Source organism: Hetaerina americana, unplaced genomic scaffold, assembly GCF_022747635.1.
Source record: "Hetaerina americana unplaced genomic scaffold, ioHetAmer1.1.p SCAF_40, whole genome shotgun sequence".
Classification (NCBI taxonomy): Eukaryota; Metazoa; Arthropoda; class Insecta; order Odonata; family Calopterygidae; genus Hetaerina; species Hetaerina americana.
Genome location: NW_027286986.1, coordinates 4,469,269 through 4,485,279, shown reverse-complemented (window position 1 = coordinate 4,485,279; position 16,011 = coordinate 4,469,269). Strand labels below are relative to the sequence as shown.

At 37.5% G+C, this 16,011-nt stretch overlaps 1 protein-coding gene across 1 annotated transcript; it reads left to right on the top strand.

Moving 5' to 3' along the window:
• The first annotated feature begins 4,856 nt into the window (after positions 1-4,856).
• On the top strand, positions 4,857-15,584 carry shv (DnaJ homolog shv). The gene is made up of 6 exons (XM_071591004.1): positions 4,857-5,018; positions 5,117-5,504; positions 9,079-9,221; positions 11,149-11,371; positions 12,745-12,934; positions 15,241-15,584. Exons 1-6 carry the CDS (start codon positions 4,948-4,950, stop codon positions 15,303-15,305), a joined length of 1,080 nt encoding a protein of 359 aa, XP_071447105.1. The 5' UTR covers positions 4,857-4,947; the 3' UTR covers positions 15,306-15,584.
• The last annotated feature ends 427 nt before the right edge of the window (positions 15,585-16,011 follow it).

The window sequence follows — 16,011 nt, the reverse complement described above, 5'->3', positions numbered from 1 at the left end:
CTGTTTTTTTTGTTAAATTGGTACATCTGTTGTTGATATTCCCTTTAAATCTTAGTGTCATAACTTGACATTTGCAAAAGTTACGTAGCCAAGAGTACATCTATCTCTGTGTGTGTTGGCGATTTTTTACAATTGCAGAAATGGATTTAAATTTGCAACAACGAACTTGTATTAAATTTTGCGTAAAAAACGGATTTAGTGGCGCACGGACGTTGGAAATGTTGGAAAAGTGTTTCGGCAACGATTCTCTAAAAAAAAACGGTCGTTTACCAGTGGCACGAGCGGTTCAGAAGTGGTCGTGAGTCAATCGAAGATGATGAACGCAGTGGCAGACCATCGACATCGAAAGTCGGTGAAAAAATTGATAAAGTAAAAGAAATGTTGGTCAATAACCGCAAATTAACCATCAGAGAAATAGCGGAGGACTTGAACATTGCCTATGGATCCGCCCAAGACATTGTGGTTAATGATTTGGGTTTCCGTCGTGTAGCAGCAAAGTTGGTGCCAAAAGACCTCAATTTCTTGCAAAAAAGAGACCGTGTTGACGTCGCAAAAGACATGATTTGCGAGGCTGAATCCGATCCCACATTCATCAAAAGGATCATTACTGGAGACGAGACGTGGGTTTATGAGTACGACACGCAATCCAGACATCAGGCAAGTGAATGGCGTTCACCAAATGAGCCGAGACCAAAAAAACCACGTCGTTTTCAGTCAAAAAAGAAGGCAATGCTGACGGTTTTCATGGATTACAACGGTGTAGTGCATCATGAATTTTTGCCAGACAGTAAACAAAGAGTATTATTTGGGCGTTATGAGACGTTTGCGTGAAGCAATTCGCCGAAAGAGACCAGAAATGTGGGCAGAAAACTCGTGGATTTTGCACCATGATAACGCACCGTCGCACAGTGCTATCATTATTCGTAATTTTTTGACGAAAAATGCAACAAATACCATCCAACAGCCACCGAATTCACCTGATTTGGCTCCCTGTGACTTCTTTCTGTTCAATCGAGTTAAAAAACCATTACGGGGAACGCATTTTAGCAGCCGAGAGGAAGTAATGGAAAAATCGCAGGAAGCACTGATGGACATACCGAAAACCGAATATAAAAAATGTTTCGAGGATTGGATCAAGCGCTGGCATAAGTGTGTTGCAGTTGATGGGGATTACTTTGAAGGGGACAATATAGATTTAGATGAATAAACTTGTATTTTTAATTTTCTGAATAAATTCCGGGAACTTTTTGATCAAGGTAGTATGCATATTCATAATCTTGCTAATTTCATAAGAAAATATGACCTTGGAATTGTAGATAGGTGACCGCTAGCTTCATAGATTTGACATTGTATGCAAAACTGTAGATGGAGAATGCTTCTCCCTCCTCTATTGGAAGTGGCCACAAATGATGACGATGGGAGTGGCAAAGCCCGAAAGACTAAGTATGGGGGGGAGAGGTTTGAGGGAGGAGAGAGTTTACTCACTCTTGGTGAGGAAGAGACGGGGCCATAAAGGGAGGGAAGAGATGAGCACCCTGACAAGTGTGTTTCTCCTGCTTATGCCCACAAATACGTGCAAGTATGTTTCTTGTTGATTAAGACTTAAAGTATGTCAGTATGCGAGTCAAAATCTTAATTTTGACTGGGCAAACATTTATCATATGACTTTCTTGAAAGTTTGTGTGCATTTGCTAAGGATAAGGTAGACTATAACAACTTCCTGAATTAACTGTACCAATGTAATCATTCAATTTCAATGAGTGGTCTCAGATTATTCCTAATTATTTCATTTTAAATATATGTCCCTACCCCAATTACTGTATTTTCCCATCGTTAACACACACCCAGAGCTTTGCATTTATCATGAATTTATATAGATACCACGTGCCCAGGGCTTCATAATTATCTTGAACGTGTATAGATACCCACACATCTATCTATGCACATAATTTTACGTTAAAATTATATATAGTGTATATTATATGTGTCTGTGTTTGGATTTTTGCAATTTTCATTACATAACGCGCATTGTCATTTTTTTGATCATCCAAACATTTTTGTATCGATAACGTGCACGTTATTGATACAAAAATATGGTAACTGTTAATCACTCTCTGTAAAATTTGTTGGATGGTAGACCACTTTTATATCATCCGAGCCAGAATAATTACCAAGTTTATAGCACATACCTGTATACTTTGATTTTTAGCTCAACTCGGAGCTGATTTGCACTGACCACTTGCTTGAAGGGCGAATCATATTTAATTTGGTAATCCATTACTTTCCACATTTCCCTCATAACACAATAATAATAATAATATTTTTGACTACTGACCATTCATATCATGTAGGTACAGGAGTGATCAAACACAAAGAGAAGTCCAATATGCAGTCGCATTTCAACGCGATGAACATGCTTCATACATTAAAGTATGTGATAGAAATGCAAATGCATACAGATGAACCCCAGAACACTATTTCATGAAATGCACTGGAGAAAAAATGGAACGATACAATAGTTTTAATACCTTTAGAGATACTTTTTTGTGCAAAAAACTAGTAGTATACAGCGTAGTGTGCAGTTAGCAGAACCTATTATTAACATGCATATTCCTCGCACCAGTTTGTTGAACATGTAGACCAAAGAACTTGGTGTTTAATGCAAAGTTATTCTGTCATTTTTAAGATTTAAATTAATATCCCCTTGCAATATTATATGATAAAATGAAAGGGCTTGTCTTTTTGTATTTTAATTTTACTTTGATGTTATAACACCAATGCGAGACTCTAAAACCTGTTGCGTTGTAACCAGAAGCCTTTGATTGCACATCAGAAATCATAAAGTTTGAATGATTGGCAAATATTGTGGAACTTCATGCTTTGGTAATTTTTATTTATTAATGGTAAGTCATTTATAAGTAATAAAAAATAAAACAGGTACCAATATTCTAATTCTATTCCTCCTCATGTTTATCTTATTTCTTTACCTCAAGATGAATGTTGATGAGGTTAGCCCCATATCATTTAATGGAAGCCCTATATGTAAAAACATTGGAAGAATTAATGATCTACACAGCTACTCCACCCATATACAGAGCAAAGTTTCTCCTCTAAAATATATGAAGCCATCGTGCATACAATGCTGGCTGCATACTTTGTTATAGGTAACCTGCACTCATAATTTCAGTCATGGAAGATCTACTTTGTCTGAAATACATCCAGCCATTAACTTGTACTTATGTGCGCTGTAGATAAAAATGGTACATTGGGACTGATTTTTCATATTACTGAAGCCTCTGGCAGTGCAAATCGCAAAATATAGCTTGCTGAATTCGAAAATTTAAGGATTAAAAGTGTACCCCAACATTCTTTATCAGAATGTATGTACCTCTCAAATAATTCCCAAATTACTTCTATGTCAATTGAGGTATTCCTCGAACAGTTCCCAAACTACCTTGATTGACCCTCAGAGATTCTTCAAAGGTACTTAAATGTTTAATTCATATGATATATTCATGGCAATGAATACGGTTGATATAATCAAACTGCAACTGTCTGTTGACATAAATACCTTGTTATTTGCTCTTGGAATTTTTCCAAGATATGTACCAGACTGGTTACTACTTATATTTGCAAATGGTGGCAGATACTTAATTCTCTGTGAATGTAAATGAAAAAAATAGCATATTTTGCTCATGGTATAAAATATATATGAAAAATCAGTCTAATTTTCATCTGACTTTCATCTTAACTTAATATTCAATGTACTGAGAGTCGTGACAAGGTTACGTTTGGGGAGATGATTATGAGATGTATGTAGAACTCAAGTGCCCTCTTCTGTGCATTGCTAAATAAATGAATATCTAACCTCCGTGTGGTCACATTTGTGGATGATAATGTTCTTTAATAAACACCTCAGAGTGAAATGCTCAATAATAAGTAAGGTTAAAATTTCAAATAATTTACGAAGGGGTTTCCAAGAATCCCTCCATGGCATTCTTGCCATGGGTGCTCAGAGGGCTGAGGGTACTCCCCAGGTGGTTATACCAAAGTTAAAAGATACTGGAAATTTCCCTAAGTACAATATTTTTAACACCATGGTGCAAAGATTATTAAAAAAGTAGTTTTCCACGTTGTTTTGTGATATGTCTGTTCCAATTGAGGCAGCTATCAATAATTAAGTCAAATAACTTAATTGAATAGATTTATCACCAAAACCTACAATTTTAGGTTGCACTTCTTTTTAAACTTTATATAATTTGTTTTTTCGGCATTCAAGGTTATTTTGTGATTGCCAAACTAAGTACCAGTTGTGTATCAAAGAAACAAAAGTTTATGATACTCTCATGCAAGAGCACTTAAGCAATGGGAACAAAAATGTATCACTGTGTATTACTCCCTTTCGAAATCTATATCATCGTCAGAATGAGTACATGCATATGTTTAAGAGCCAAATAAAAAATGTATACGCGTTGTTTTAAATCTGATAAATTATCTGATGTCTGACCTGAAATTTTAAATATCTCCATAGTTATACTAGTATTTTATTATATCATAATGTTAGCATGTATATATTTTCCTGAAGATTCGAATTTTCATGGTCTCTGATATAAAAAAATATTAGTGACGCATATTGTGCATTTTTTTAAATATATCATATTTTCCCATGCTCAGACAATTTTTCCGTAAACAAATTAACCTCTATGCCAACTACTAGTTGGCCTAAATGATGCCCTTCTCTCTGACGGCAGTTAGGGTAAACACTGGAACTTTTCGAACTTTGCTATGGTGGTATAACCTAGTCGCGATGTCTTAAGACTGGTGCTATGTCGTATCTTAAACGAAAGACGATCTAATTTGGCCAACCTATCAAAACCGTCCACATCTTGTAACGCGGTTCACGTAGTTAATTTTGTGATACATTTCGCACTAATCGGTCGCATATCAATGGCAAAGCTAGGGTTTCAAATTGTTTTATGTTTGTATATTGTTATTTATACTTTTACAGTTTTAGCCGGGTAAGTGAAAAAAATACAATGACAGGCAAATTGCATGTAATGTTTTAACTTAAACAATGAATTTGTTTAATTTGTATTTTTATGCTAATATATTTTAGAAGGGATTATTATTCAATACTCGGGGTTCCAAAGAATGCAAATACGAATCAGATCAAGAAAGCATACCGGCGATTAGCAAAAGAATTGCATCCAGATAAAAATAAAGACGATCCCACTGCAGAGCAGAAGTTTCATGATTTGGGAGCAGCTTATGAGGCCCTTTCAGACCCGGAAAAGAGAGCTACGTATGACAGATGTGGAGAAGAATGCTTGAAACGTGAAGTGGGCGGTGGAAGTACCGACCCTTTCGCGTCATTTTTTGGAGACTTCGGTTTCCATTTCGGCGGAGGAGGTGGTGGCGGTGAACAAGAAACCCCTAGAGGTGCCAATATTGTAATGGATTTATATGTAACTTTGGAAGAGCTATACGCCGGAAATTTTGTCGAAGTAAGTGAAAACAGCATCGTCATGCTGGCTAATTTGGCAGTATGAATTCAATTTCGTTATGAATGCGTCGCCTTTCATGCGATCACTACCATGGCACCTTCCAGTTTCTTCTTTTGAAAGTTTTTTTCATTAAAGTTGATATATAACTTGGACATTTACCTGCAGTAATCCAAGTTTTCATTCTCTCATTTGTTAACTTGCTCAATTAGGTTTGGGTACCACCCCTTTTTGGAATGCTAAGAAAATCGAAAGTATGATTTTTGGTAGCGGCTTGTGCAAGAAAATGAATTTGGAAATCGTTGAATTAAAAAAATGGTTCGATAATTCATATAAAGGAGGTTTTGTTTTCTGGATTTCCATTAATATACTTATTTCAAAACTCATTTTGGTAATAAACTTCATCGACTGAGGATGTGCTTTATCTTGAGTATTCCTTGAAAGATATATGGTATAGATGAATGAATTTCTAGCATGATAGCTTAGGGGAAAATGTATTGGACTCTTACCAGGGGATGCTGCCAAAATAAAAGGTGCTCTGTGAGAGAACAACCAGCAGTAGAGTAGTACGACTCTGGTCACCTAATTAGTTTAGAAAACTATGAATGAATGAGAAAAATAATGCAGTTTTGCTTCAAATATTGTTCTGTGAGATGAAGTTTCTTCATTTTTATCAAATGTTAAATATTTTTGCCCTTCTTTAAAATTAATAATGCCTCAAGAATCTAGTTTACTTTGCTCAAATTATCATTTAAATATCATATCATCACTGTAAATTTGTCCTGATGGAACAATGTTGTGTTCAAGATTAAATGCTCCAATATTACCGAATGAATCATGGGAGCATTGTTACAATTTTGAATCTGTCCTATGTAATATAGATTCAAAATTGCAACTGCGCATCATCATCGTCATTAGGATATCCATCCTAAGATTGGGTTGCTGGAGCTCCTCTTCTTCCAATTCTAGTGTCAAGTGTAAATCCTCATGATAACTTTTTTTGAGTAGCTTGAGGCGCGATGTGGTGGAAGTCGAACATAATGTATAACTGATTGAAGCACCTTTCCACTTGATAACATTTTTTTTTTTATGGCCGGGTTTCCATGTATTGCGTCATCATCAGGTCTTGATGGTGATGTAATACATCAAAACCTGGTGGTAAAGTAAAAAAACTTTTATCAAGTGGAAAAGTGCTTCAATCAGTTATTCATAAGTTGTTTTTCGTCCTTCTTGAGTTGTTTTCATATTCTGCTCTTCTATACAAGTACGTGCATAAGTATAGGTCAGGTACAGATACATATATATGTCCTCATTTCCACTTGGTCCATATATCCTTCAGCATTCTCCTCTCCAGCACTATGTTTCAAAGGCTTTTATTCTTCCCCCTGGTCCACTTTTCCAATGTTCCAAGTCTGATTCATAGTGTCAGGCTCCACACAAACTTTTCTCAGGAACTGCTTTCTTTTTTGCAACTTCAGATTCTTTAATGCTAGTAGTTGCTTCTTTTTCATGAACGCCTTCTAAGTTTGAGCTCTCTTTCACTTGTTATCGCCCAAACTTCTCCCTCCCCAAGTTATATTGTTTCCTTATAGATGAAGGAGTCCATGGTCTCTAGTTTAGTTCTTTGAATTTTTATATCTGCCTTCAACTTCCCTGTTTGGTTCATAGCATTGAGTTTTATGTGAGCCTCTTTCATTTCTGCAACCACTGCAATGTCACCTGCAAACAGGAGCATGATATAATTTGAATCGTGCTAGAGGGACATTGTATCCTGGTCTAACTGCTTGGTTTTATTTGGCTTCCATCGTCCTTCTGTTTTTTATTTACATACGTGTAGTTGTTTCCTAATGCCTGAAGAGGTGAAGGATTATCCTTCTGCCGCTTAAATTCTTTGCAAGTGCCTCTAGATCTTGAACATCTCGTTCCGTTGGACATTGTTTTGCCTTCTCCAAGTCCATGAATGGCATGCAATTTCTTCTTTACATCATTCACTTTTTTACCAATACCCTCATAATGATTATTGCCTCTCGGGAAAACTCAGTTTTCCCGAATCCAAATTGGTTTTCTCTGATATCTTTTCTTCTATCAATTCGTTAATTACCCGAGTAAGTATTCTTAAGGCATGTAATATCAGGCTCAATATTCTATGTTCTCTGCATTTATCTATCCTTGGTTTCTTTGGTATTGCAATTGTAATACTCTTCTCAAAGTCCTCTGTAGCTTCCTGCTGTTGTAGATATCCTTGATTATTCTTAAGATGGTATCCTTTTCTTAGATCTTGAGTGTTATTATTATTTCTCTGTTTAATTTTTCAACTCCTGGTGCTTTGTTGTTGATTAGGTCCTTCACAGCCCTGTCCCTCTTTGGCCCCTTCATCAAAAGCATTCCTGTCTTCCACTTTGATTAGATTCTCCTTCACTTTGACTTCCCCTAGAACTTCTTCCAGTAGTTTCTCCTGTAAGCTTCTTCTATTATCACTTCTGAATGGCTGGCATATACACCAGCACTAGCACTGCATCCATGGCCTCTCCCTAGAGCATGGACTGTGGCATTGAATTGTGATGTTGATGTGGCCTGGTAGAATTTTCAGGACGTACATACTTAGTATGCTCTCTATACATTTGTGTTTGATGATACAGCGTTCTGTGATTTCCAAAAAAATGATATGACGTTAAGTTACCCAGCAGAAGCCGCCACTGCCGGCTCTCTTTGGCATCTGAGATTTCCACTCAGAGCGTTGCTGTTGGCGCTCAGGGTTAAACTGATGTAAACGTTACAGTTTCACCGGCAGTGATAATCTTCAAAGAAAACTCCTCATCTTCCCGTGGTATCGAATTCAACTGCGAGCAAACCTGGGGTGCAAATGTCCTTTTTTATTTGGATGTGGTCAGTCTCTGAACTCAATGGCATCAACACATCACCTTTCTTATGGAATTTTTCTGTTTGCATGGTGTGAGTGGCATCAATGAAATTTTTACTGTCTCTTATGGTGATCTTGCCATTATTCTATGATCTTCTCTCGTGGTGGGGTCAGCGGTTTTGGTGTTCACTTCCATAGTAGAATGGTGAGTGGAACTGCGGATCCATCTTCCTTTGAAATCCATTGTCCTTTCTCTTCAAACGTCTTTTACCCGAGCTCTAGGGAAGAGCAGACTCTAAATGTGGCATTGCACGTAGGCCTCTGCAGGTGATAAGTTGAGGCAAAAATAAAATGTCAGTTCAGGGTATTGCTCATTGTGCAGTACCCCTGTCTTTGCCATGGCTGAGCTGAACGTATCCCAACTGGAAATGACTGGCATTGATGCCATACCACAGACAAATCAATGAAACTTGTACCACATATGCATTAAGCTAACAATGTCACAACAAATTTAATTTTTGCATGATAAATTATACAAATATAAGTATATTTATATAAAATATAATATATAATATTGTAAAAATCCTGAATATAAATATATTTAGGATTTTTACAATATCTTCCATTTCATCATTGTGGAATGTTTTCTCTGTAATAAATATTTAAAATTCAGACTGGACAGTGGGATATTTATTTGGCTCTCAATATTTCTTCAAGATCACCCGCAATAAACCAGTAGTAAGGCCTGCCAAAGGGACGAGAAAGTGCAATTGCCGACAGGAGATGGTGACTCGACATCTGGGGCCGGGGCGATTCCAAATGATGCAGCAAAACGTTTGTGATGAGTGCCCCAATGTTAAGTAAGTGGACATTGAAGAGCTCATTTGATTTATTCACATTTCTAAAGTAATATTCGAGAATTTCGAGAATATTTTTCTTCCATGTGGAATGGACATTCAGTCACTTTTACTGCCAAATGTAGGTTTTTCCGAGACTTATGTGATCATAGCTTTCGATGATGGAATGTGGCGCTGATTAAAATGTTTGAATAGCAAAAACAGTATTTCATGCCTTCTTGTGATTGGACATATTAGGATCAAAAAATAGTTGAATTGCTTTAATTTAAACGTGGTGTGATGGCATATGTTAAAAAATTTAAATTTATGCTTATGGGAATTTTAATGTGAACAGCAGAAACTATAAAGTTAATGCAAGTCCTTGATTGATGCATTTAGTAATAATTCCTGCAGCAATTATATTATTTGATTGAAAACTTAAAATTTGAAATTAAGCATTGGGGTTGAGGTATTATTAGATTCCAAAGAAACTGCGGGAGATGCCGCAACAGTAACTTTTAACGGAGTCATCCGCTAATGTGCATTTCAATGCAACAATTTCAGATTGTAAAAATCATTCGCCTTGACTGGGATTCGAACCCAGATCCCTCAATATGTTCCCTCTTGTTCCTTTAAAAGCCCAAAATTTTCAGAGTTTAAGAGGACGCCTCGGTAGTTTAAGTGGCTAAAGCACTCGACCGGATATTGAGGGATCTGGGTTCGAATCCCAGTCAAGGCGAATGATTTTTACACTCTGAAATTGTTGTATTATTAGATGTTGAGAGAGAGAAAGAGAGAAGATTATGTCATTTCATTCTCCTGCCTCCTTACTTGCCTTTCTACTGAATATAAGCAAAGGTACATCCAGGGACTTCATTGTTTTCCTTCCAGTTAAAGAGCTAATAGTCCCCTGCTTGAAATCTATGGTAAGTGAATGGTGCATCACATTGGGAGTGGTGCGGGCGCCGCATGAGTGTCCTCATGGTGTCTGGAATTCTGTTGAAAACTCAGTGATAGGGTGAAAGATTGGGCATGGCCCGCACCCTGGTCCATTAATGAGTGAGTCAGTAGGTGGGTGGTGTTTCAGGGAGAGAAGGAATAGGAATGAGTAAACTTGCCTAGGTTTAGTGGATATCTGTAATGTGTGGAATGGTGTAGAATTTCTGAATTCAAAGGCGAATGATTTTTACACTCTGAAATTGTGTAGTTGCAGAGATGTGTGTGTTTGATGCTGATATGGGGATGAGTAGACTGTGTTTTACTGTGATATGGCATCACTATTTGCAAATTTTTTTTTTTTTTTTGGTGGATGGAAAGTTTCTTTCATATGTAATCTATCTTTTGGATGCCTGGGAAGAATGTGGTGTAAAGATTATCAAAATTATTATTGACTGTCTGTTCTCTGCATGCATGAATATGTACACACAAACAGTAATTAGTGTAAGCTATTGTGGTACACGAATATTCTAGACCTGGTTATCATTGAAATTTGATAAAATGGGATGTAGAGTTAGTGTGACTTTGTACAGTTCCATCTCATGTTGACAGGAAAAAAATTTACGAAGTAAAATTTCACAATTTAATTCTGAACGTGAAACATGCTTAGATGTTTCTACATCATCATTCTTTCTGGATGGGGACATTGATGCATCAATACGTGCATTTAAAAATAAATTGTGAAAGTTGACTGTGTAATATGGTTTCAGTCAACACTGGAATATTATTGTATTGCAGCTGCAGAAAAATTTTCTTGTCTACAATTCGAATGATTGAGAGAACTACAATGGCTGCACTGCATAAATGTTGTATGCTTAATGGAATGTGAATTAAGCTAAGGAAAGATACGTGGCATTCTTCATTTAATTAGTAAGCACTGGCTGCTTGAGTCACGTTGCGACATTTCCTCTGGTCCTTGTGGTGCACGCGAGTGATAGTCATCTGCTGCTTTCAGGCTGGTCAATGAGGAGAGGACGCTGGAGGTGGAAGTGGAGGCCGGCATGGCTGATGGGCAGGAGACCCGTTTCGTGGCTGAGGGCGAGCCCCACATTGATGGGGATCCAGGGGACTTGGTGATACGAGTGCGGGCCCTGCCACACCCAGTTTTTGAGAGACGTGGCGATGATCTTTACACCAACGTCACCCTTACCCTCCAGGAAGCCTTGGTTGGGTTTCAGGTGGGATGCAGTTCCGTCCCCTTTCACTTGAGTGTTTTCGGCAAACATACTTCAGCCGAAAGTACGCTATTGGTGAAGATCAGATAAAGTACTTGTTATGGCACAAAATTAATTGCTTAATGTCCACCTGCGATACTTAGTGAGCACTTTGATGTCAGATTAGGTTGTTATCAATAATAGATCAGTAATGAACTCTTTGCTTATCTGATAAACTAGGGAGAGTATGGATATTCTATATCTTTTGATTGGCGGATGCAATTAAATGCTTGCAATGATCAAAAAGTTCTCACAAACTTACCCTCTATCCTATGGATGAAAGAGCGTGACATCTGTAGCATTGGTATGTAAAAAAATCATGCATGTCACCTTGAAGATTTGAATGGAAAATGGGGCAGAGAAAAAGTGTTTGTCTTATAAGACATTTCACTGACCAAAATTTAAAATACTAAATGGATACTTCATAGTAAACACACATACATAGTAAACACACATACATAGTAAACACACGTACATAGTAAACAGTAAGCATAGTCAATTTTCAATGCGAGGTATTTTGTTCAGCTCAGTCACCGTTGTAATGCACCAAGCGTTGTTGAAAAGATCATTAACCAGGGCTGGCATTCAAACCCAAATCGCCAGGCGGTGAGTTAGTTAGGTTAACTAGTTTACATGTTGTGTCAACCACTTTGTTCATACCCCGCTGTGTAAGACAATGGATATTGGTCAAAATATTTTATAATTGATTTCCTAGCATAGCCTCTTGCACTCTTAGGTGAGGGATGCTCGTAAATGGTGGACAAAGGAAAGTATACCTCGGGAGAGGATACGTTTCCTTTCTCCCCTGCCCACCTCTCCCGATCCTCTCTTCCTATGCCTAAATCATTACATTCTGAAGAGCAATGGGTTGGTGTTGTCTTGAAGGTAGTGCAGTGGGAGGAGGTGCGCTTCGGGTGCTGTTTGTAGTTCAACAGTAAAAGTTCTGAGGCATTTCTTCGTAGTGCCTATGCTGGAGAGGATTGCCACCAGAAGCCACTGCACCGTGCATGAGATTGTTCTCAGGATCTTGTCTATGTGAGATGTAGATAAACTCCATCCTGGCTAGTTCATCCCTTTTGTTCTCATCCTGCTGTTGTGTTATTCCTTTAGTCTATTACAACATGAGTAATAACGTTAGAAAAAGTGAGTTAACTTTGAAAGGGTTGATTCAAAAATAGTTCAAAGTAGTTCTGCAAGAAGAATGACTTGGTATTCAAACCTCTGTCGTGCAATGCAATGACTTTTAATGGGAATTCAACAAGCCTCAGCATTGATGTTACTGTTCATACTCATTGTAATCATAAAAAACGTTGAACTTGATAATTTTTCTTTTCCAGATGGAGATAGAACAATTAGATGGTCACAAGGTGACTGTTTCAAGGGATAAGGTCACATGGCCTGGTGCCCGGATCCGTAAAAAAGGGGAAGGGATGCCAAACTATGATAACAACAACCTATTTGGGACCATGTATATAACATTTGACATTGACTTCCCCAAGAGAGAATTCACAGAAGAGGAACGAAATGGTGCGTGTAATGCTTCTGCAGAGTATGCTTTTTGTCATTGGCTGGTAAAATTAACATGTGGTGGATGCATTTAGGTTGTAATGAGTTGTGCCTATTTTTGCTCTAGCAATCAATAACTAATGCATTAGTGAGCAGAGGATTATGTGCATGTTAAATTTGAAAAGGTTGATATCAATATGTGTATGTTTAATTTCATATATTTTTCATAAAATTTCTGTGGTGGATATCACAATGTTGTCTCTTTATTGGTCGTTAATAAGGCACAATGCGAGGATGGGGACCCACTGCAAACCCTGACATCAGACACTGCATTTAGCCCCTTTTTACCAAGGCAGGATACTTAATGCATATTACCATTTATGCATATATCCCCTCTTGAATTTCCCTCCGAGTGTGTTTGCTATAAATTGCAATCCCCTGCGCATCCCTCCAGTTTCATCTGGCTTCCTGTCAATACATATAATATAAGAGGAAGCAGTTCTTACAAAAAAAAGGTGGAAGAGATTAATGAATCTGTTTTTCAAAGATAAATAAGGTTATTATAATTTAAAATTTGAAAAAATCAGGATTTGAAGCCTTTAGCTATAAGTAGGAGGCATGCTTTAAGTAAGTACCATTTTGAAATTTGGTCGCTAGTGTTGGCATTTGGTGCATGCTCGCTGTGTGACTACATCTGTTAGGAAGCCACTGACACTATTACCATAACGTTTCCATGTTAACATTTGTTTGGGAGTGTTTAAAATGCCTTTGCTGATTGAAAATCCCTCTGACCGTGAAATAGGTGCTGTTATTCATTTTCTTTGTGCTAAAGGCTGAAATTCATAGTCAGATCAGTTAAATTTATGAAGGAAATGTGAAGAGCGATAGAATGGTATGAAAATGGCTTAGAGCTTACAGATATGTCCACACGAATGTTCATGATGAGGAAGAAAGTGGGTGACCTTCAGTCATTACTGAAGATTTGGTGCAGAAAGTTGACGAAAAAGTTTAAAGAGAAGAAACTGTTCACGATTTCGTCTTTATCAGATGAGTTTTCTCAAGGGTCAGGAGGTGTTTTCTCTGAAATTGTGACCAAATCTCGAAGTTATTGAAGGTTGTGCTCACGCTGGACACTGAATATGTTGGCTGAGGTGGACAAAGGCAAATGTTTAGCCAGTTCATTGAGCGGTATAGTAGGAAAGGTGATGATTTTGATTGATCCGATCTAGTACCCTGTGATTACCGCATATCTTTGCTCTTGGATATGCACGTGGGTGATCAGTGCCACGACGTTGATAATGAGTTCAAAATGACTGTGTTGCAGTGGTTGTCTAATCAGGTGGCAGAGTTCAATGAGGATGGGATGCCAAAGCTGGGTTTACGGTGCGATAAGTACCTTAGTACTTGTGGAAACTATTTGGCAAAGTAGATTGAGTAAGGGCTTTCATGTTTAAATAAAATTGTTGAGAAAAGTTGAGTAGTTTTTTTATTTCAAAACTTTATTTACTTAAAAAACAAGCTTTGTATGTAGGATGCCAACTGAAGACTGGTGATGTAAAAAATATAAATTCAGCATAGTAACTCAGGATGTTAGAGTATGTTGGGTTATGGCATTGAAGAAGGCATTAAAATTGTAAATTTCTTTTATTTGGCACATGTGTTTCAATATGCTATGTACATACTCTGAAGCTTAAATGTGTTGTTTAGTGGATGTCAACTGTGTCCCAGCAGGAAAATCTGAATGTTTGCCTCAATTGACTCTGGTAACGCAAATAAAACCCTTCCTCTTCATTGACTGCTCAATCTCTTTTCTAGTGAAGGCTTCTCATGTTTATATTCTCTGGCAACATTATCTCTCGGCACAAAAAAATCTCTTGGGGATTTATTTTAATTCTCTTATTTGAACAATTTGCTTCCTTCTTCTCTGACGCAATCATGGTGCACTGTCTTAATCACTCCAAAGGTCATTTTGATAGATGAGAGCAGAACTCAAGCATGTCCAAAACCCCACAATGTGCAAATTTCTTGCCTTAAGGTTCAAGGGCCAGTCGCACTCTATTGTGGTGTGGTTCGCAAACATTACGCTAGTTGTGTTCATAAATGGTTAGTGTGCAATTTTTCTGTAGATGAGGGTGAATTACTTCCCTTTTTTGCTAGGCAGTATTGCCTTATATCACATGCAAATGACCTCTTGTTGTACTGTATCCTGTTCTTGTGGCGAGTAATTAAATAATAATGATTGATCACACCTTATCCGGATGTGTAGTCTGTAAGCATCATATTTGGTAACCACTGAATAATGCATTAAAGTTCACTGTTTTTTCCAGCATTGAAGGAGATTCTGAAACAGACCCCAAGCCACAGATCATACAATGGTCTCCATGGATTTTAATGCCTGGACCTCCGAGAGATGAAAGGAGAACTAGAGGGGGAATGATGATAAGCTTCTGCCCAGGCGGACATTAATTATTTAATTGTTAGAGAGTGACTGGATGTAAGATGATTTTTGTATGTTGGTGGTGTGCATTATTTTGATGTACCATCTTTGTGATGAACAGGATGATATGTACCTACCTGTAACCTGCATTGTTTCCTTAAATTATAGCATTCTTAGGACTTTGACTGAAAAATGTTACTGAGTTCATGTTGTTGAATAAAGTGGGGCAGTGAATCAATGTTGTTATGGCTACTCAGTGGTCAATTGACTGACAGGTAACCTGAGTCACAGTTCAGGGGCCTCGTTGCTGCCAGTGAATGTCAAATATATAAGGCAACATTTGAAAATAAACAATTTGGATTGACCACTATGATTAACTAATGTGGTTAGTACTCTCTTGAGTTGAAATCAAACAGTGAAACGTGGGGTTGAGTTCATCATTTGATTAGTTTGTTGACACCGCCAGTTTTTTGTTTTAGTTTCATTTTCATGGGAGGATGTATTGATGAATAAATGGTCAAGATGAATTCAATACAATCAACATACCAGCTGCATTTGGAATGCTTTCTCTTTAATATAATGAAACATTCAAGAAACGATGCTCACTGAGTCATCCTTGTGATGCGTTCTCCAAAGTTTAAAATACTAAGGGTTTATATGT